Source organism: Lynx rufus, unplaced genomic scaffold, assembly GCF_022079265.1.
Source record: "Lynx rufus isolate CCGP_SWC_20201006 ecotype Redwood Valley unplaced genomic scaffold, mLynRuf1.p SCAF_12, whole genome shotgun sequence".
Taxonomy (NCBI): domain Eukaryota; kingdom Metazoa; phylum Chordata; class Mammalia; order Carnivora; family Felidae; genus Lynx; species Lynx rufus.
This window is the reverse complement of record NW_025814826.1, coordinates 38,632,339-38,656,183: the sequence shown is the minus strand read 5'-3', so window position 1 is coordinate 38,656,183 and position 23,845 is coordinate 38,632,339. Positions and strand designations below refer to the sequence as shown.

General features: G+C 35.3%; 1 protein-coding gene across 1 annotated transcript in view; it reads left to right on the top strand.

Moving 5' to 3' along the window:
- Positions 1-228: 228 nt before the first annotated feature.
- The window catches only part of EIF3E (eukaryotic translation initiation factor 3 subunit E), a 54,209-nt gene continuing 30,592 nt past the window's right edge, over positions 229-23,845 (top strand). Inside the window, exons 1-7 of the mRNA XM_047074110.1 lie at positions 229-334; positions 4,449-4,563; positions 6,247-6,364; positions 8,121-8,163; positions 10,082-10,186; positions 15,731-15,856; positions 16,529-16,653. Coding sequence (XP_046930066.1) covers positions 245-334; positions 4,449-4,563; positions 6,247-6,364; positions 8,121-8,163; positions 10,082-10,186; positions 15,731-15,856; positions 16,529-16,653 — 722 coding nt within the window. The 5' untranslated portion in view covers positions 229-244. The remainder of the gene's footprint in view (positions 335-4,448; positions 4,564-6,246; positions 6,365-8,120; positions 8,164-10,081; positions 10,187-15,730; positions 15,857-16,528; positions 16,654-23,845) is intronic.

The window sequence follows — 23,845 nt, the reverse complement described above, 5'->3', positions numbered from 1 at the left end:
CAAACTTTCAAACGGAAGATCTGGAGCCAGCCGCTCCGCCCAGTCCCAGAGCTGCCTAGAGGAAGGACCTACCTTACCTTGGCACGCATGCGCCACTGTTCGCGGAGCGCTACGGGCTGAACCCCGCCCCTTTCCCCCTGGCTTGTTGAACTACTGCTCATGCGCAACCTGGGGCCTGTCTGTTCGTTTGTCGGCGCTATGAATAAAGTTTTAGTGAGCTCAGACTCCCTTTTTCCTTGCCAAGATGGCGGAATACGACTTGACTACTCGTATCGCGCACTTTTTGGATCGGCATCTAGTCTTTCCGTTGCTCGAATTTCTCTCCGTAAAAGAGGTGAGGGGGGCTTTGAGCGCGAGGAAGGCGTGGGAACGCGTGATACACTGGGGAAGGCCGAAAGGCGGTGACTCTAGCCCTAGGCCTGACACGTGTGAGGCGGCCGCCAGTTTGGTCCTGGATCGGGCAGTAAGGATCTGCTGGTAGTTTAGCGTCTTCTCAGTTGATTAGCACCGCAGAATTCGGTTGTGAAGAGAGGGGAAGTGACAGTAGGCAACTTAGGGGGAGAAAGAGGTCTTTGCTTCACTTCTTGACGTGACGGTGCCGGAGGGACTTCCGCGTCGGTTCCTCTCGGAAGTTGATCATTCGCCAGCTTCGCTGGGGTAATGCTTGCTTCCGAAAGCAAATTGATGTGTGAGAGATTTTGATTTTTCTTTCAGAAACTGTGGGAAGGATGTGCTTGGCTTTGTTTTTGTTTGCTGGAACTTTGGAATAATTTTCCTACCCTTAAGTGAAATAGCTAGACTTTAATTTCCATAAAGTTGTGAATTTTTCCCTTAGAGTTTTCCTGGTCTTTCCTGCCACTTCTAGAAGCGTGGCATATTTTGTCGGATGGGGACGCCCTCCTGCCCCCGCCAAAAATTGGACAGTTTTTACTTAACAGTGCTTTTTTCGGTGTATACAGACTTGGAGTAATTTGAGTGTTAACATTCATTTAGCTACTCAAAATATCGTGAGATTAGTCTGTGGTTTTGGTACCTCATTTCAAAACATCTCAACCCTAAAAGTTTTGATATACTGGTCTTAGTTATACCTTGAATTTGTTGGGAAATTGATAACATTTTATTAATTATAATAAAGTAATATTACTATGATGAAAGGATTCAAATATTGGCCAAAAAAGTAAATGAATTCTTCATGTGAACGCAGATTACAACATAAGTTTACTTAGGGAATTCTAGATTTGGGGAGTAGATTTGTGTGTCCCAAAAGCAATAAGACCAAAAAGCCCTTCAAAGAAACATAACATTGTTCTGATAACTTTTCAAATCTTCCTGGTAGTTACGGTTCATTAGATATGTATACTCCTCATTCACCTGATCCTTTTCGAAATAAATAACACAACTCCAAAGTTGTGATGTTAGGGAACAGCAAAGTTCCCTTATGGGATTGTTAGACAAATTACATGAGATAATGCATATAAAGTACTTAGTCTTGTAGGACAAAGTAAGTACTCGTGAATATTTTCTATTCGGAGGGTAGGCCATCCTGTATGAGAGAGGAGTGAGGCAACCAGTTGGGGTTTTGAGGAGTGAGGTAAGGACAAGAAGTGGAGACTGAGAAAACTGACCAAATACAAGAATTGGTAAGTGTGGATGACCCAACTGAGATTGAAAATCATATAAGAGCTCATGCCAGTCACTCTCAGATTGAAAGGAGCATTGGAAGATGATTGAAGTAGTGTAAACATGTTTGGAGGTAGACATGTAAATATATGTCATTTAGAGATGGATTGCTGATCAGCAGAGAAAAAGCACAAATGTGATTGAATAGCATTGTTGCCTGCTCTTGAAACATTTTATAGTCATCCTTAGCCAGAACATAGAAAACAGATGATTTTTTTCCCCAGAACTAGGGATTGACACTGAATTGTATTTGGTTTGAGAAAATGGATGGAATCAGTGATATTACTACTAATGAGGAAATCTTTGAAATAGCTAAAAAATGATATCTAAGCTAATGTGGTGACAACGAAAAAGGGTGATATAAAAATGAGAAAGAGCAGAGGGTACAATGGGATGATGAAGCATTTTAATGATATTGGTGACCAAGATGATGAATTTAAGTTGGAAGTCTTAGAGATGAGGTACTAAGTGAAAGTTGTGAGATAAAGAAATTTTAAGGCTTTAAGGTTTTTTTTTTTTAATGTTTATTTTTGAGAGAGTGCAAGCAGGGAAGGGACGGAGAGGCAAGGGACAGAAGATCCGAAACAGGCTCTGTGCTGACAGCAGAAAGCCTGATGTGGGCTGGAATTCAGGATCTGTGAAATCATGACCTGAGGTGAAGCTGTACGCTTAACCGACTGAGCCACCCAGGTGCTCCAAACCTTGAGTTTTTAAAGATCTTCATTGTGGATGTTGGATTTGTGGAGGATGACAGCAGGAAGAGATGTCAAAAGAATATTTTCAATCTGTTAAAAAGTTGGATCTGTTTCCCAGAGATTGATAGACCACAGATTGGCAAACTATAGCCCATGAAGCAAATACAGCCCTTTGCCTGTTTTGTATGGTCTGTAAGTTAAAAATAATTTTAACAGATGGACATTTGCAAACATTTTCAGTTATATAACACTGACTTTATACCCCAATTGAGTGAAACAGTTCCCACCCAAAAAGAATGGCATTCTTCTCATTAGTAGATCTCTTTTACAAAAAATTTTACTCCATTTTTTTTTACTTAGAAAAGAAATTGTGGAAACTCTTACAGTACTTATATAGCCTATCCTAGATTTTTGCTTCTTGGTTTAAAAGTCTAAAATATTTCCTATCTACTCTTTACAAAGTAAGTGTGGGTGGGTATAAGGCAGAATTTAGAGAAGGTGATATAAGCAGATGCAGATTTAAGAGGCTAGTAAGGTCTTAATGTCAGAGGAGCAATGCTATGAATCTACAGTAGAGACGATGCAAATTAAAAGCTATTAATGGGGTGGCAAGAAGAGGTTGACATGCTAGAGAAAGATGTTTTCACTGAAGATTAGGTTCTCCTGTTTTTTTAAGTAAGCTTTTTATCAGGTATAACATTCATACAGAAAAGTGCCAAATAATGCCTTTTTTCAGAGTGAACCCACTTGTGTGACCACCATCCAAATCAATAAATAAAACATTACGAACATCCTAAAAACCTTCCTTCTGATCTTTCCTAGTCATTACACCCCCCAAAGGTAAGCACTAGTCCTAGAATAGTTTTGCCTGGTTTTGAAATTAAGCATTGTAGTGCTTTGTATGATTTATTTCCTTCACTGTGAGAGTCATCCAGGGTGTTAGGGTAACTGTAGTTCTTTCGTTCCCAGTGCTGAGTGTTAATATGTTAGATGAGTAGACTACAGTTTATCCATTCTAATGTTGATAAACTTGGCTATTACAACTAGTACTGCTATGAACATTCTTGGAAATGCCCTTTGAATATATTCCCCCATTTCTCTTGGGTATCAAGGATCAGAATTACTGGGTGAAAATGTATGTTTGATTTTAGGAGATAAAAACAGTTTTCCATAGTGGTTGTACTTCTGCCAGAAAAGTAAGTGTTCAGTTACTCTACTTCTACACCAACACCAGTATTGCCAGTTTTTTGTGTGTGTGCATTTTTTTTTTTTAATGTGGCTTTAACTTGCATTTTCTGTGTGATTAATGAAGTTGAGAACGTTTTTCGGTGTTGGCCATTTGGTTATACTCCTGTAAAGTGGGTATTAAAATTTTTAGCCATTTTCAATTATTTTTCTTATATTCTGTAGGAGTTCCTTATATATAGTTTGGAAGTTTCAGTTTTGATCTCATAGCTGTACCATTTGATCACCTTCATCTTTTCACAGGCAGTGAAATGTGGAATCTTCTTGTGTTTTTTCTTTCCTTGACAAAATTAAATTTAGTATGCAGATCTTTTGCTGAAGCCTTATCTTGATGACTGTTTACTTAAAAAAAATTTTTTTTTTAATTTTGATTACTGTCTCCTTGAATACTGTTGTATAGGATCCTTACATGTTGCTCATTGCACTAAACTTCACATTTATGTGAGTTTGCTTGTGTGTCTGTTTGATCCCTGTAGTATGGGTTAAATTGTTTCTTGAATTCCTTGCAAAGCAAAAACCTGATATGACATGGCTGACCTAGAGAATGGGTGCTAGTTCTGTTTTAGTGGTATGGATGGGTAAGGATTATGAAGGATTCAAATGATTTAGCAAAAAAATATGTGGGGGTAGAGGAGAACCCACCTCAAGGAGAGATGGGTAGGCATCATGTGGATGTGAGAGATAACTAAGAAGGTAAAAAATCTGAGTTGATTCCTGATGTGGCAAGGAAACCACTATATATGCTTATCAGTAGAGTTGGTGTGGATATTTATTAGTTTATTTGTGGGAACTTAAACATAGTCATTAGAAAGTAATTTTCTCTTGCAGATCTATAATGAAAAAGAATTATTACAAGGGAAATTGGATCTTCTTAGTGATACCAACATGGTAGACTTTGCTATGGATGTATACAAAAATCTTTATTCTGATGATATTCCACATGGTAAGTTTTGTCATTTGGAACTACAGCTTGTCTTGTGAACTGAGGATATGTGTGTTAAAGTTTTGTGATTTATAAAAGAGCTTTTAGCCAAGAGCCTTTAATGCTATTTGAGGTTATTATGGCTTAAAAGTTCTTTGGATGAAAGGTAATGTGAAGGTTACATGTCATCTAAAGTATATTATTTTCTCACCACAAAAAGTGAGACTACTTTAAAACATGGTCTTTAAATATTTTCAGTTTATAGTATGTATCATCAAAATTGTGCTTATGAATGAATTGTCTCCTTGGAATTATCTGAGAATGTGGCTGTTTTTGGTTTGCTAGTAACTTTTTCAGTTAGGATCTGTGTGCCTTAGAGATTTTTTTTTGTTTTTTTTCCATCTTGAGGCATCTGGGTATAGTCACGGTTCTCATAAATAATGTCCCCAGTCCCAGCATTGTCAGTTCACCTGGGAGAGCTTGTTAGAAATGCAAATTTTGAGGTCATACCCCAGATCTACTTAATCACAAAGTGTTGGCTGAGGCCCAGCACTCAAATTGGAGAACTGCTGTGGTATGGTGTTTTCCACATGTTTCCTATGGTAAGATGTTCCTTTAAAAAAAAATGTTTCCCCGTAAGTTTGAAAAATGCTGTATTATTTCTTCTGTGAGCATGGTATTTTAAAAGATTCTAAGAATGCTTTCAGTACATAAATACAATTTATTTAGTTTAAATTGACATTTTCCATAATTTAAGCACATATCCCCTTCTATGTTTGAGAAACATTGTTCTAGTAATACTTTTTAATGTGTAACACAGAAATTATTATACTAAACATAATCACATTTTTTACTTATATTACAGTAAATGACAGTAGCTCTTTAAATTTTAGTTTGTGATGAAAAAGTTAACTTTTTAAAAAAATTTTTTATTGTTTATTTTTGAGAGAGAGAGAGAAAGTGCGCGCGCGGGGGAGGGGCAGAGAGAGAGGGAGACACAATCCCCGAAGCAGGCTCCAGGCTCCGAGCTTCCAGCACAGAGCTCGAAGCGGGGCTCTAACCTACAAACTGCAAGATCATAATCTGAGCTGAGCCAAAGCCACCCAGGCGCCCCAAAAGTTAACTATTTCAGAGTAAAAGTTTAAAGCATGCCTGCAGGGTAGGTTATGTTCAAGTTTTCTGTGGCTCTTCATAATGGAGTAAAAAGAAACTAGAATTGGGTTTGATAGATTACAAAAGTAGGTTTATAGTGAAAAGAGAGATTATTGGTTGGATTTAAAATCCATTCAACCTAATTGAAAATCTATAGTAATGTGTAAACCACTCTGAGTCTCTGTTCAGGAACTCCGGGATAATACTCATCTGAGAAAATTCATTGAGAACAAATGAAACACTAGGAGTAAAGTATTTGAAATGTGGAATTAGGTAATTTCTCAGCAGCCACCCCCCTCCCCCAGCTGTATTTGTGTATTCCTCAGTTTTCCTTAAGAATAAGAAGAGGACTTCTTTATGTGCTTCCGCATTGCTAGAAAGAAAAAAAAAATGGATTTGCGAGACTTACCGGGTTGGTGGTTCCTGGCATGTGAATATACTAGGGGCAAATAAATCTATGTACAACTGAAATAAATTGAAATTTTTCCAGAGATACTCTCATGGTGAGCAGTATAGTTGAACATTATAGTACTCCTTTGCATTTTTAATTAGCTTTGAGAGAAAAAAGAACCACAGTTGTTGCACAACTTAAACAGCTTCAGGCAGAAACGGAACCAATTGTGAAGATGTTTGAAGATCCAGAAACTACAAGGCAGATGCAGTCAACCAGGTAACCCCCCTTAATTTGAATTCTAAAAATTCTTTTCTGGATTAATACAAATGTTAATTCAAATTTTATTTAATATCCCATCATAAAAGTTCAGGGTTTAATTGATAACTTTATCTGTTTATTTTCATTTATCCTTATTGTGTATGGACCAGGAATTCCTTAATTAATATTAATACTAATTTTTTTTTTTTAACTTCTTTACCAGTTCCCCAAATCTGATCATGCTACAGCAGTTCTGCCTTCCTCCCCTCTTCCTAGGGGACATTTGGCAATGTCTGGTGACATCTTTCATTGTCACAATTGGAGGGGTGCTGCTGGCACCTAGCAAGGAGAGGCCAGGAATGCTGCTAAATATCCTACAATGCATTAGACAGTACCCTACCCTCCAATAAAGAGAGAATCCCAAGTGGGCTCTGAGCTGTCAGCGCAGGGCCTGACACGGAAGCTCAAACTCACGCATGGTGAGATCATGACCTGAGCCGAAATCAAGAATTGGCACATCACCCAGGAGCCCATATACCATATTACAGTGTAGCCTGCTATATTACTAACATACACTGTGTTATACTACATATATATATACACAGATTACATACACACACACACAGATAGCTATACATAAGATATATATGATTGCTTAGTAAGATAAAGCCATCTGTGTGTGTGTGTATATATGTATATATATACACGTGTGTATATATATATATACATACGCATATGTATATATATGTATGTATATATACACTCACACACTACATGTATACACTTATAATGATTTAGACCTTCAGGTCACATGTAAATGCCCACAAAGGAACAGCTGAAATAATCCAGCTGTTAGGGGACAATCAAAAATTTAGAATTTAAATTCTGAATTTATTCTAGTCACTTAAATACGAGGAAGTAATGAGATTTGGGTTGAATAAGATGAATATAGATTTATTCACCAAATATTAGCACTCCTTGCAGTTTAATAGGCATGGCATTGAGATAAATGAAAGAATGGAATTGTTTTAAAAACTTGTGATTAAACTACTTATTTTCAAAGTAATAACCTCTTCCTGCCAATTTGTTTTTAAATTTTGTTCAACATATTGTATTTCTCATACTTTCCCAGAAATACCCAATCAACCAAAGGACAGTGATTACATACTAAAAGGTACAAGGAGTATAACACAAGTTATTCACTATGATCCACAAGAAATGTTAAGCTTTTTTTGAAATCTTATGTTAAAAAGTTATACATGTTTCATATTCAGTATTATAATATACCCATGTTGATTTTGGTGATGATATTATATTCCTTCCCCATTAAATCTCAAGTAAAATTATGTTCCAGAAAAGCATTCCACAGCATTCCCTCTTGTGGTAAGCATAAGAAAATGTTTCCTGTTTTGAAAATGCGCAGAAAGTGGGTCACTGTGCCATCTATCACTTGTTCCTTGGTGTCTTTGTCATCATTTTGTCTTTTACCCGCCTGGCAACATCTTAGTTATGCAAAGCTAATTTAAGAAAAGTTAAATTGGATTGACACTAGTTGGATAATAATTATACAGGGTGTGTAGCATAGATATATAAGTTAAGCATAATTGATTAATCTTGTAATGTTCTGTTTATTTGATTCTGGAAGACTTACTTTGTTTCTAGTGTTTAAGTATTAAGATATTTAGATGGCTTTATGTGGGTAATAGGAATGTTTGGATATGCTCATTTTGTTTTCTGTGGCCTATCAAATCAGTAATTTTTGTTTCTAATTTAGAGATGGTCGGATGCTGTTTGACTACCTAGCGGACAAGCATGGTGTAAGTGGTATTTTAAAAATTTTCTAATTTTCCCATTTATAATTCATTCTACTTTAAATCATTGTTAAGAATGCATTTGATGGCAGTTGTATTCATGTTGGCAATGATTCCACAAATCTGACAAAACATATTTAAGTGATATATTGGTCCATAAAGGGGCTCTTTATTATCTTTAAAAAAAAAAAAATTTCTTTAGGGCACCTGGGTGGTTTAGTCGGTTAAGTGTCCAACTCTTGGTTTCAGCTCAGGTCATGATCTCAGTGGTTCGGGGGTTTGAGCCCTGTGTCGGACTCCCTGCTGACAAGGGGGAGCCTACTTGGGATTCTTTCTCTCTCTCTCTATCTCTCTCAAAATAAATAAATAAATAACACTTAAAAAAAATTTCTTTAGTTGTCCTGTTTCAATAAGGTTAATTAAAGAATAGTGCTGTAAAGACAGGTTTGTGGCTTAACAAGAATACAATTTCCAGATTGACTTATTAAATATATGATATGTTTTCAAAACATCAGTTTTTAAAATTGGTGCTGATAAGAAAATGAGATGCTTATACTTACCTTTATTTTTTTATAAATATTATTTTGAGTGAGAGTGTGAGCGCAAGTGTGCGCGTGAGTGAGGTGGGGCAGAGAGGTAAGGAGAGAGAATCCTAAGCAGATACCACACTCAGGTCATCATGGAGCCCAACATGGGGCTGGAACTCATGACCCTGAGATCATGACCTGAGCCAATATCAGGAATTAAGGGTCAGATGCTTAACTGACTGAGCTACTCAGGCGCCCCACTTAAACTTACCTTAAATCATAGAAATTCTCAAAACTTTTTATTTTTCCTAGAATACTCAAGTAATAGGTACCATTTATTTTTGATGGATTAACAAATAAAGATAGAACTAAATTTGAATTAGAAATGCTTTGAGCAGGGGCGCCTGGGTGGCGCAGTCGGTTAAGCGTCCGACTTCAGCCAGGTCACGATCTCGCGGTCCGTGGGTTCGAGCCCCGCGTCAGGCTCTGGGCTGATGGCTCAGAGCCTGGAGCCTGTTTCTGATTCTGTGTCTCCCTCTCTCTCTGCCCCTCCCCCGTTCATGCTCTGTCTCTCTCTGTCCCAAAAATAAATAAAAAACGTTGAAAAAAAATTTTTAAAAAAAAGAAATGCTTTGAGCAGAATTAAGTAATACTTTGGCTGCCTTGTGGAATATAGTAGCTCTTGACATTATCAAGGTCTTCATAAATACCCAATAAGGGAATTTTATTGTAGGCTTTTCTAGTCATCTCCCAGTCTCCCTTCCCTTGTGTTAACTCAAACCATAAGGATTTACATATAATTAATTCTTTAACTTGCGTTCAAGTTTTATCTCTCATTTAACAATTACTTTAGCAGGAGGTATGCTGACCACTGTGCAAATTATTCTTTCTGGTTTCCATATAGAATGTTTGGTGTATTTGATAATGTTCTAGTTCGGAGTCCTTCTCTTAGATTTCTTCACTTTCACTTTGCTTGCATAGCTAATGTTAATATTTCGTGTCATTTGGAGGCCAGTTTTCACAGAGCATTGAAGTTTACTGTACATATTATTTGTACAGAATCACAAGACTGTATAGGGATGCATATATTTGGTAGTTATCTAAGCTCATTAACCAGGTGGGAGACCTTCCACTGCAATTCAGATTTGGATTGCAACAAATTAGGTATTGTAGAATTTGTAACTCTTTGAGACCAGAATTGTGAATGCTAAATCCACCAATTCCTAACATATGTTTTAAGAGTCATATGTATTTCTGATCATGGATTTTGTTTTTGTTTTTTGTGACACTTGGCATACAGAGAATTGACTTCTAGGGACATTTAAAGGAGTGAATGGTTTGAATTTTAAAACTCAAAGTTAGAAATAGAACTGATGCTTTTTCTTTTCTTTCTTTAGTTTAGGCAGGAATATTTAGATACACTCTACAGATATGCAAAATTCCAGTATGAATGTGGGAATTACTCTGGAGCAGCAGAATATCTTTACTTCTTTAGAGTGTTGGTAAGTAATTTTTTTTCTTTCAGATTTTGTAGGTTTTACTTGCTTTGTCAAAACATGTCTATAGATTTGAGTCTGTACATTAACTTTTCAAGAATTCTTGGGGAAAGGAAAAAATAAAACTTTTCCTAACAAAGAACAAATAGAAATAGGAAAGCTTATATCAGGACCTCAAAATTTGAAGAAAGATTTAACTTGTCCTTGAAATCCAAAAGTAGGAGCCACTAATTTGTTATTTTATGTATAATTGTATGATTTTAACATCAGCAAAATTCTATCTTATAATCAATTTGTTATGTTACTGTGCAGCACAGTGAGCAGCACATTGTGGGTACTTAATAAATATTTATTGCATAAATCCATTATTCCTAACTTTAATTCATTATTTTATGCTGTATATCTCCCTTGAGTTTGTTTTAAACACTATGGAATTCTTAGGATATTTGAAAAAAAATTACACCTTAATAGTAACTTTTTTCCATTTACTTCTGTACTCAGCTGAGTTTAGAATATGAAACTCTGTGTGTGTGTGTGTGTGTGTGTGTGTGTGAGAGAGAGAGAGAGAGAGAGTGAGTGAGTGTGTTTAATGTAGGAGGTAGGTGAGTTTAAATGGTATTATTAGAGCAAATTTCTAACCATAAAGAATCCTGTTTGTTATTTTCATTTGGCTATTTGACATGTTCCTAGATTACTGCCTTTTTAAAAATTTTTCAATGTTTATTTTGAGAGAGACAGGGATCGGGGAGGGGCAGAGTGAGAGAGAATCCCACGCATGTTCCCACGCATGCTCCATGCTCTTAGCACAGAACCCATAGCCTGATGTGCGACTTGAGGAACCATGAGACCATTACCTGAGCTGAAATCAAGAGTTGGACTCTTAACCAACTGAGCCACCCAGGTGCCCCTAGATTTAGGGCTTTTATTTGGGAGGAAGGAGAGTTCCATGAAGCCACAGAAAAAAATCAGCATTTGAAATGAAAAGATCTCTTTCTCATTTTGCCTTCTGTGTAGGTAATTGTATTAATAAATGCCTTGTGGAGTTATCAAAATGCCCTTGTTTTTAACTAACTTCTCATTTGAAGAATTACAATTTGTTACTCACCCTGGGTTAATAAGCAAGTACCTAAGTCTCTGATTTCTCTAGTTAATCCTAGATGTTGGGAAATGATCTCTTAAGACAGGGACTTGACTGTTTTCTAACCTTTGAAGAGTCTGTTTCTTCTGTCTCTGTTTTCTGGTGCCTTTCTTTTTTTTTTTTAGCCGCATATGTCACAAAGAAAAGATGTAGGGCTGCTATCTTTGGTTGTTTTCCAGGAAATTAAATTTTCTTTTGGGGGGGAGCAGGGAAAGGGAAGAGATTGATATGTTATTAATTCAAATAATTCCTACACTTAAAAAAAGTACTTAGAGAATTTCATTTTTTAAAACTACCATCTTTCAAAGAAATAAAGATTTTCAGTTTATTTCCAAGTTTGATTTGAAAAAAAATTATTTTTCTCTTGCTCCCGTTTGTGAATATTCTTAATTTGCAGATTAGCTGTGGTTAGCTTGCAAGTGCATTGAAGGTAATCAGTGATGCTAAACTTGTAGTGGCTTATCAGAAAATTCCATCAGTTTTACTTTGAATATTATGAAGGATTTAGGAGAGCAAAAGTTGATTACTTTGGAAATGTAAACAGCTTAGACCAGGATTGTAAAATCAGAAGCCTGATATGATTACAGGTACATGAAAAGAGTTGGTTATTCATATCATTTGTTAATGCTGGGAGTGAATTTTGAGAATGAAGATTTAGTGTCATGTTAGAGTTCTAGCACAGTAAATTTATTGTTGCTGGTCAGTGAGTGAATGTGCCATTTTGCTAAGACATGGAAACTTAAGGTAACTGCTGGAAATCCAGATATTGAAACTCTTCTAGCATATCCATCCTTGAAAGCAGGTCGGTATGAAGAGCCAACTGTAATGACATGGACTTGAGCCAGAGTAGTACGCATGAATCTTTGGGGGATTAAAAAACTTTCTATGCTGTTACAAAAAGCTTTTATCCTAACAAATATAGCATTCTAGTCTTAATAGTATATTATATGTAGTAATATTTTGTAATTAGTCTGACAATTTCTACAAATGCTCGTGAAGTTTTTATACTTACCTTTTTTTTTTTTTAAATGTGAAGATCTAAGTTAGTTTCCTAACTTAAAAAAAAACTCAATTTTAAACCTTTGCATTACCTAACAGGTCTTGTGTTGGAACTCAAATGACATTTGTTAGGTGATTGATTACCATGATTTGAGCACAAAATCAATGTTTTACGTTAAGAGCAGTTAAACTAGAGTGATTAGATAGTGCTTAGAAATTAGGTGAAATTTATTTTTAAATTCATGTCCCATATGTGTGACAAGACATTTGAGTAGCTGGGAGTTGGTTACTTTCTGTTGGCATATTGATAGAGGCTAACAAAGCTAAGTTTTAAAAAATGGATAATTTTACTTCTCCTTTTCTTTTGTTTGGATAGGCATATATAAAATCTATGTATATGTGAAATCTTGTTAATAGCAAAGATTAAAAATCCTGGTTTTGATTTGGGATGAATAATGTCAGTGTTTTACATGTTAGTTATTTACTTTTATTTTTTTGTAATAGCCTTCTTTTTTTCATTTCTAAATTCTTGTCTGGTGGTTGGGTATTCTTTTAAATCTATAGTTAGGGAAACATAAGATGTGAAAGAACCATTGTAACTATGATCTGAGATTAGAATTTGACTCTCCAGGTGACCTATTGTAGGTCAGTGTTGTGTAAATTAAAGCAGTGTGACCTCGGAATCTACCTTTATTTTTAAAAAGTTTCGTGGTTTTTAGAATACATCAAGCAGTGTTTACATGCACCCTATATGGTTGTACTCAGAAATGCATTAATTTGGAATGAAATGGTAGAGCAGATTTAGTAGGAATTTTTGAACGTTTTTGTTTTAAAAGTTATTTTAAAAAATTAATAAAAGGTATTAACACTGTATTTTAATTATTTTGTGAAAATCTGCCTTCTCTGTGGCCTCTGACTCTAAAATATAACCCTCCCTTCATCCAGCAGCTATTTGAAATAAAAGTGATTTTAAGATGCTAGAACTATTTGTGATCATGTTTTACTAGCATGGTTTTTTGTTGTTTTCACTCAGAATTTTAAATTTATCTCCTGTAAGTACATGCCATTTGGTTTAAAGGTACTTTTCCTTGACTTAAGAAAGCTTAAGTAATGATGACTTTTGGAAGCTTTAGGATCTTAGGTGATGTTTTGGGTCTGATGTGCTCTGTTTGATAATGTTGGTGTAAAAGATGTTTGGGGCACCTGGGTGGCTCAGTTGGTTAAGTGTCTGACTCTTGATTTCGGCTCAGGTCATGATCTCAGTTTTTAGTTCATGAGTTTCAGGCTCTGCACTGTGTCAGGCTCTGCACTGACAGCATGGAATCTGCTTAGGATTCTCAGTCTCCCTCTCTTTCTGCCCCTCCCCTGCTCCCTTGCATGCTCTCTGTCTCTCAAAAATAAACATTTTTTAAAAAGTTATCTGTTTCATATTGATTTTCAGATACATAGATTATCACATTTTAATACCAAACTGGGTTGTGTCTTAAATTGGTTGTGTTTTGGAAACATAAATAATAGTGTATCTTAAGATTGATGGCGTCTTAAATTTGATAAAATATTCCTCAGATTTTAAAGTAAGGATCAAACATTTCATCCTTTATAATTTGAACAGTGATTTTATGGATTTCTGTAAATCAATTTTTAAATTTCACTGAGTTTTGACAAATGCATATACTTGTACAACTATCACCGTATTAAGATAAAGAATATTTCTGTTAATGCAGAAAGACCCATTATGCCCCCTTGTAGTCACACCTCACCCTGATTTTATCCACTGATCTGTTGTCCATCCCTATAGATTAGTTTTGTTTGTTCTAGAATTGTATGTAAGTGGGATGAAATATGTAAACTTGTGCCTGGCTCGCTTTGACCAGCAAGTTTTTAAGTTTCATTTCTGTTACTGTGTGCATCAGAGTTGATTCTTGATGCACCTGGGAGGCTCAGTCAGTTGAACATCTGACTCTTGATTTCAGCTCAGGTTATTGTCCCAGGATCTAGCCACACATTGGGTTCTGTGGTGGGTGTGGTGCCTACTTAAGATTTTTTTCCATCTGCTTCTCTCCCCAACTCACACGCACGTGCTCTCTCTCTCTCTGTGTCTCTTTGTCTCTCTGTCTAAAAATAAGTAAATAAATAATAAAAAAAGTTTGATTCTTTTTATTGGTGCATAGTATTCCATTCTATGACTATACTAGAATTTATTTGTTGATGATCATTTGGATTACTCCAGTTATCTTAAAAATAAAATTGCCAGAATATTCAAGTACATGTGGTATGTTTTTTTGTGGACCTATATTCTAATGATAATAAGAAGAATCAGTGGTTTCATGGATATGTTTCAAAATTTAATTTATGAATTTAGTGTCTGTTATTAGAGTTTGCTGAATGTTATTCAGTATATTTGAGTTAATTACTGCTGTCAAAGTCCTTAATAGGTGTTTTGGCCTTGTGACTCTTTTCCATCGGTGACAAGAAGAGGTAGGGTGCTCTACCCTTTTTGTAGGTTTAGATTGTGGTATAAATTTATATCTTTCATGATTAGAAGTATAACTTTGGGGATGCCTAGGTGGTTTAGTCGGTTAAGCTTCAGGCTCTTGGTTTCGGCTCAAGTCATGATCTTGCAGTTTGTGAGATAGAGCCCGCGCCTGCCTCCGCACTGACCAGCATAGAGCTTGCTTGGGATTCTGTCTCTCCCTCTCTGCTCCTCCCTGCTTGCGTCCACACTCTCTCTCTCAAATAAACTTAAAAAAAAAGTTTAATTTTGGGGGAATTACGGTCTCCCATGTGTCAGGTTCCCCTCTTTAATTAAAATGGAAAATATTTACCTTTATACTGTTTTTATTAGGATTATATATGAAAATTAACATTTATTGCTCAGTATGTATACCTTTGATTATTATTATTATCCAGTAGACCTGCTTTTCCCTCTGTCTCTTTCTGACCCTTTTCATTTGTGTCATAATTTGGATATTTTTTTCTAAAAATAATTTTTCTAAATTGTGAATAAAATTCGTAAGTCTGGATTTGCCGCACATTTATTCCAGTGATTTTAACAACAGATATCCTTTGAATCTAACTGGTTTCCAAAGTTTTAGGTGCCTAAAATTTGATTAGTGTATAAATTACCAAAAATGGGTTAAACTGAAACACTGGTGCTGTGTCCTAGTTTTAAATCACTCTTTCTGATTTAGACTGAATATCAAATGGCTGAGGTTTTTTTGTAAATTAAGTTAAATGGAAGCTGTTTGAATCAGTTTAGCCAATGTGAACCAATAAGAACTTTGATAATTACAGTTTGGGGTAGAAAGCTACAGGTCTTTTAGTAGGCAAGATAGATATGTAAAGTATAAAATGTACAGCATCTTTTTTTTCCAGAGTATTCAGAATATAATTAATTATGATTGCCTAAACAGGTTCCAGCAACCGATAGAAACGCTTTGAGTTCACTCTGGGGGAAACTGGCCTCTGAGATCTTAATGCAGAACTGGGATGCAGCTATGGAAGACCTTACACGGTTAAAAGAGACCATAGATAATAATGTGAGTTACATTTTTCCATGGTGATTCTCTGAAATTTCTGTGTGACCTTCATACTTTCTGATGAGGAAAACACTGTGTACTTTAAAAAACAGAAGGGTGGGGAGATGAAGGAAACTGTTCAGATTAGCTTTTGTTGACTTGACATACAAATCACAGTGGGTTAGTGGATTGACTAGTTTCACTGAATCTCCTTGAGAGAAACTATCAAACTTCTTTGGCTCTTAGAGAAAAGAACTGTTTTCATTTCTCTTACAGCTACTGTGCCTTTTTTATTTGTACGGTGAAAATGGCGTAATACTATTAGTGCCACCTCAGTAATAAGTCCTCAATAAGACAGTTTTCATCTATAATTATTTCTGATAAAAGCACTTATTATGGAGTATTTAGTTCAGTCTGCTTTTAAAATGTTTTCTGAAATGGGTATAATTTACAGCTTCTGGCTTAGCAGAATTATTGAATTTATCTGTCAGAACAGGGAGATAATTTCTAATGTCGAGATTTGTGCAGATGGTAGAGGGTCCAGGGGTTAGGACTTTGATCATAAGGGCTCTAGGGTATGCCTCAGAAGGTTCTCATTTTTAACTAAAATTCTGAGATCAGTGTTTATTCTTTTATTCTCTTGCCTCTTTCTCATATTAATATTTCCTATGTACTTATTTTTTAACTCTATAGTCTGTGAGTTCCCCACTTCAGTCTCTTCAGCAGCGAACATGGCTCATCCACTGGTCTCTTTTTGTTTTCTTCAACCACCCCAAAGGGCGTGATAATATTATTGATCTCTTCCTTTACCAGCCACAGTAAGTTATTTTACTATATAATTTGGTTTTAGTCACATGAAATAATATGGATTTTTTTTTAAACTTAAAAATGTACTTCTAACATTTGAATTTGTTGTCAACCTTTTTTCCCTTCATGTGGTAGGGAAACTTTATTGTTAAAGTTTACACGTAACTCTAAATTTTTTGAAAAAAGTATACTTTAAGATCATTGAAGTGCTGTTTAGTGTGCTTCCTGGGCCAGCAGCATAGGCATCATGTAGAATCTTAAGCCTCGCCCTAGAAAAACTAAATCAGAATCTGCATCTTAACAAGATCCCAGGTAATTAATATATTAATTAAAGCTTTAGAATTAGGGCTCCATGCCAAATTACTAGAAGAAATATATACATCCTAGAATCCTTTATATCATCATTGCTCCATTATCCAGCTTTTGGTGATGAGAAATTTACTGCTTTATGAACATTGTTAGCTATATCATTTTTTTAAATTTAGTTTTCCATTTGAGCTTAGGTGCCTTTGAATCTTCTTATTTGCTTAGAACACCGGAAAACAAGACTGCTTTGTGAAAACACTTCAGATATTTGAAGATAATTTTTCCTTATCTCTTCTTTCAGGCTAAATATCTATGGTTTTATCAATATTTAATTTTTCAGACTCTTTAGTATTTTGGTTGCCTTTCTTAGATAACAATGCCAGTTTATCCATAGCCTTCTTAAAATATGAATCTTCAGAATTCTAGGTTTGTTACTTAAATTTTATAGGTTACTGGGGCAATATTAGCTTCTTGACCTGTACATGTGCTTATATAAATATAGCCCAAGATTGCAATAACACTTTAGCATTTGTTTCATGGTATGCCATATATTGACTATCTTGTTAGCTAAACTTGATATAAACACTTGAGCCATAGGTTTTGTTATATCTTACCCTAAATGAAGATGTAGTTCTATTTCACTTGATTTTTGTTTATTATTGTCTGTCAAATTACCAGATTTTAACATTTTTCTCTAAAATGCATATTTATTTTAATTTATAAAAGTATACCTTAGAAATAGTTGGTGTAATACCCTTCTGATACAAAACGTCAGTGAAGATTGAGCAACCTGTTTTTAATTTTTGTAATTTTCAGTCTTGAAAATAATATCTGTGGCAATATATTTGGATAAATTGATGAGATAATCTAAACTGAGTCCCATTAATAAATGTGACTTTAATTAATAAGTATACTTCAAATACTCATTTTAGTAAGATTTTTCAGACTAATATATTTGACCTCCTCAGTGAAATTGTTACCGTAATCAGTAGCACTTTGAATTTAAGAGAAATTAAGTTGTTAATGGTAATACAGATAAATAATATTCAGCGAACTGAGAAATGCCAGTAATTATTTTTATGGAAAATTAGGGAGCCAATTTTAAATGGTGTATATTCTGTTCTCTGCATTAGATGCTAAATGTTTCCCTGGATTTGGTAAAAAGTACTTTTAACAGAAATAGACCTGTTTTATTTTGCATTGCAATGTAAATTGAATATTAATGTATTTAGTCAGTATAAATGACATGGTGACCCAGTATGTTAAAACTAAACATGGGCAGAGGAGTTTTTGAAACAGGAAATTATGTTTTTCTTTCCTTGAAAAAAAGAAAAAAAAAAACCTACATGGCATTAGGTAAAAAACAATTTTTGATCTTTGCCTGCATCCCATTTTAAATATAAATGACAAGGGGCGCCTGGGTGGCGCAGTCGGTTAAGCCTCCGACTTCAGCCAGGTCACGATCTCGCGGTCCGTGAGTTCGAGCCCCGCGTCGGGCTCTGGGCTGATGGCTCAGAGCCTGGAGCCTGTTTCCGATTCTGTGTCTCCCTCTCTCTCTGCCCCTCCCCCGTTCATGCTCTGTCTCTCTCTGTCCCAAAAATAAATAAACGTTGAAAAAAAAAAAAATTTAAAAAATAAATATAAATGACAAGAGGTGAAAATTTATTTTTTATAACATTGTATTTATTTTTCTATTTGAGATATTTTATAGTATTTTATAGTATTTAAGCATGCCTTCTAGATTTACGTTATTCACTAATGTGTTCATAATAGCCTCATTCTTAGCTGTTATACCTTAAAGAAATCATATTTGTGGGAAATTCATTATTAAAATTATATATATAGTTTTAAAATTATAATTGTATTTGAGTATTATTTGCTGTTTGTTAGATGCCTTGATAAATTGTTTATAATCTGGAAAGTTATATAAATCATAGTCTGTATGTTGAATTAAGTAAAAGACTAATGCAAAAGATTAAAAAGACAAAGCCCAAAATAACTGTAAACTAAAATAAGATTCTACAAGGGTGTAATACTTGTTCTGGCTTTTAGCATAGAAAGCTCAGCAGCTTTACTTGGTAGTGTCTTAAAGGTAGATTTATGAAGATAGAAGCTGAACCATCCTCAGAAAGACTGATGTGTAAAACCAGAATACCATCAGTAATTTATAATGAGAAGTGTAAGTGGTAAGAGTTCTCACCCTATAGATTTAACACATAGGAAGCTGTGTAATAAACATAAGATTGCTTTATGAGTACTTAGAATCAGAATGCAAAGTTTAATTATGTGGGTGGACTGTTAATGGCACCATCAGGTTAAGCTGGCCTAGTATATCTATCTTCACAATAGGACTATTGCACTGGGACCAGATGATGAACATTTTTGACATATGTTACTCTCAACATTTGGATGGGCATTTCCTAGATTTGCTTTTTTATTTCTCTTTTCTTGATTCCATTTCAGATCAGTACTTCCCACTGTGCTCCTACCCCCACCCCCCATTCTGATTTAAGTATGTTAATGTCTTTTATCAAGTTCTTCTCAAGTTTTATTTGGTAGCTTTCTCTTACCAGAGATTAAACTGATTAATCTCCCTCTGCTGTGGTGAATTGTTTATTTAATCCTCTCAGGGCAGTGATTCTTGAGAGGTACCTTTTGGGAAGTACTTTTGTGCAATCATTACATTTTAGAAAAGGCTTATTTATTTGTGATACTGACAATTACAATCTATCTCATGCAGTGATTGAGACACAACAATAGTGGACAAATCTGGAGTATCCAGAAAAATGACTAGTAAATCATTGCAAGAAATTTGGGAATGTTGATTGGTAAAATAGCTACATATCTGTTTTTAATGTTAAACTATGCATCTTTTAGAAAAGATGTTTTCTGAGAATTTCACACAAGAATTAAGGATATATTTCTCGTTATTTATGGAGATTTAAGCAAACATGCATTCAAATGAGAAGAGATTAAAAATAACACAAACATTAATATTTTGTCTCTTTCCTGGTTAATAAAACCTGTAAGATTGTCTTAATAGTTGATTGGTATCCCCAAAATCAGGTGTGTGAGGATGAACCTGCCATGAAGAGCAAATTTAACCCACACTTTGGCCTGTAATATGTGGCTATAATCCTGACACCTAGGGGATGAGTTAAGGATAAGGGCAGCTCTTCCTGAATTAAGCCATTGGAATCATTAGGAATTGGCTTTCCAGGGTACTGCTTATTAGTAGACCCACTCTTCTGTGTTTTTTGCAGTTACATCTGTATTTAGAAAGGAACATTATATTAAATAGGTAGGCTTTTTGAATATTTCCAAGTAATGAAAAGCATGCAAACAAGAAAAATGAAAGTATTCAGGGGCGCCTGGGTGGCTCAGTTGGTTAAGTGTCTGACTTTGTCTCAGGTCATGATCTCACAGTTCGTGAGTTCAAGCCCTGCATCAGGCTCTTTGCTAATAGCTCAGAGCCTGGAGCCTGCTTCAGATTCTGTGTGTCCCTCTGTCTCTTCCCCTCTCCCGCTTGTTCTCTTTCTCTCTCTCTCTCTCTCTCTGTCTCTCAAAAATAAACATTAAAAAAAGTATTCTTAAAAAAAAAAAAAAGAAAAAGTATTCAAACCACTGCGAAAATTATGTAATACAAACAAGAGGGAAACAATACAGATTAATTCCTGACAATTTTATGGCTCATATGAAATTTTAAAAGCATGTGTTTAATTCATTAGTAGAACCGTTTGTTATGGATACTAGAAATACAAAGGTAGTTCAGTTGAGATTACAGAAAGTGTTAAGATAAAAATCAAACTTCTCAAAAGGCAAATAATGCAAAAATGTAGATTATTTAAAAAAACTCCAGTGTAGTTAACATACAAGGTTATATTAATTTCAGGTGTACAATATATTGACTCAACAATTCTATACATTTCTAAGTGCCCATCACAATAAGTGTACTCTTAATCCCATTCACCCATTTCACCCATCTCCCCACCCACCTCTCTGGTAGCCACCACTTCTGTATAGTTAAGAGTCTGTTTTTTGGTTTATCTCTTTTTTTCTTTGTTTTTCTCAAATTCCACATGAGTGAAATCATGGTATTTCCTTTCTCTGAATGATTTACTTCACTTACTGTTATGTTGCAAATGGCAAGATGTCCTTTTTATGGCTGAGTAATATTCCTGTGTGTGTGTGTGTGTGTGTGTGTGTGTGTGTGTGTACTACATTTTTTCTTTATCTACTTAACTTAGGCTGTTTCCATAACTTGGGTATTGTTAATAATGCTGCAGTAAACAAGGAGTGCATATATTTTTTCAAATTAGCTTTTTAATATTTGGGTAAATTATTGGATCAAATGGTGATTATATTTTTAATTTTTTGAGGAATCATCATACTGTTTTCCAGAGTGGCTACAGCAGTTTGTATTGCCATCAGTAGTGCATAGTTCTTATATCCTCGCAAACGCCTGTTGTTTATTGTGTTTTTTATTTTAGCCATTCTGACAGGTGTGAGGTGATACCTACTTTTGTTTATTTGCATTTTTCTTGATGAGAGATGTTAAGCATCATTTCATGTTCTGTTGGCCATCTGTATTTTATTTTTACTTATTTTTTAATGTTTACTTACTTATTTTGAGAGTGTGTGTGCACACGTACATACGTGCTGCGCTGGTGGGGGAGGGGCTGAGAGGGAGAGACAATCCCAAGCAGGCTCCACACTCAGCACTTGATCCCAAAGCAGATTATGACCTGAGCTGAAACCAAGAGTCAGGTGCTTAACCAACTGAGCCACCCAGGTGCCCCTCTTTTACCCGTTTAAAAATTATTACTATTATTATTACTACTACTGCTACTACTATTTGGTCTTGAGTTTGAGAAATTTTTGGTAGATTTTGTATACTAAGACCTTTATCAGATATATCATTGTTCAGATGTCTTCTCCTAGTCACTAGGTTGTCTTTCAGCTTCTCTGATTGCTTTCTTTGCTTTCAGAAGCTTTTTATTTCAATGTAGTGCCAATAGTTTACTTTTGCTTTTGTTTCCCTTGCTTCAGGGACCTATCTAGAAAAATTTTACTATGGATGATGTCAGAGAAATTACTGCCTGTGCTCTCTTCCAGGATTTTTATGGTTTCAGGTCTCATATTTAGGTCCTTAATCCATTTTGAGTTTATTTTTGTGTATGGTATAAGAGAGTGGCTCAGTTTCCTTTTTTTGCATGTGCTTGCCAGTCTTTCCCAATACTGCTTGTTGAAAGAGACCATCTTTTTCCCATTGCATATCCTTGTCTCCTTAGTTGAAGTTAATTTGACCGTATAGTCGTGGGTTTCTTTCTGGGCTCTCTGTTCTGTTCCATTGATCTTTGTGTGTGTTTTTGTGCCAGTACCATACTGTTTTGATCACTAAAGCTTTGTAGTATATCTTGATATCTGGGATTGTGATATCTCTAGCTATGTTCTTTTTCAAAATTGATTTGGCTATTTGGGATCTTTTGTGGTTCCATATAGATCTTAGTATTATTTGTTCGAATTCTGTGAAAAATGCTAGTGGTATTTGGACAGGGATTACATTAAATCTGCAGATTGCTTTGGTAGTGAGCACATTTTAACAATATTTGTTCTCCTAGTCCATGAGTATGGAATATCTTTTATTAGTTTCTTTAATTTCATCAGTGTTTTACAGTTTTCAGAGTACAGATCTTTTACCTCTTTGGTTAAGTTTATTCCTAGGTATTTTGTTATTTTCGGTGCACATGTAACTGAGATTGTTTTAATTTCTCTTTCTACTAGTTTGTTACTAATATATATACAAATGGAGTGGACTTCTGTATATTGCTTTTGTATCCTATGGCCTTATAGAATTCATTTATCAGTTCTAGTAGTTTTGGTGAGTCTTTCAAGCTTTATATATAGTATCATGTCATCTGCAAATAGTGAAAGTTTTATTTCTTTCATACCAATTTGGATGTCTTATTTCTTTTTCTTGTCTGATTGCTGTGGCTAGAACTTTTAGTACAGTGTTGAATACAAGCAGTGAGAATGGAAATCCTTGTCTTATTCCTTGACTTTAGGAGGAAAGCTTTCAGTTTTTCACCGATGAGTGTAATGTTCATGTTATCCTTGAGTTTTTCATATATAGTCTTTATTATGTTGAGATACGTTTCCTCTAAACCTATTTTTGTTGAGGGTTTTCAACATGAATGGATGTTGTACTTTGTCAGATGCTTTCCCTGCATGTATTTAAATGATCATTATGGTTTTTATCCTTTCTCATTGATGTAATGTATCATGTTGATTTATTTGCAAATATTGAATCACCCTTGCCTCCAGGAATACCCACTTGATTGTGGTGAGTAATTTTTTTGTACTGTTGGATTTGGTTTGATAATATTTTGTTGAGGATTTTTGCATCTATTTTCATCACAGAACTTGGTCTGTAGTTCTCTTTTTTAGTAGTGCCTTTATCTGATTTTGGTATCAGGATAATGCTGGCCTCGAAGGATGTATTTGGAAGCTGTCCTTCCTGTTGTATTTTTTGGAATAATTTGAGAAAAATAGGTATTAGCTTGTTTAAATGTGGTAAAATTTTCACCTATGCAGCCTTCTAGGATTTTTGATTGTTGGGAAGTTTTTGGTTACTGATTCATTTTCAGTGCTGGTAGTTGATAAGGTTTGCATGGGTCTCTTGTGGGAGCCTACAGCCACTTGAGAAAACTCCTGCTGGAGGGAGTAGGCACTCCTTGCTTGCAAGGTCCTAGCTGGTCTGCTGTGGGAGGTGGTCTACAGCCTCCTGGGAGGGAGACTGGCAGAGCTGAAGGAGGTGGGTTTTCAGAAGAGGGTGGAATGGGTGAGGATGCAAGTGTCAGGAAGCGTTGTGCATTATCTGCTGTGGGAGGAGACCAG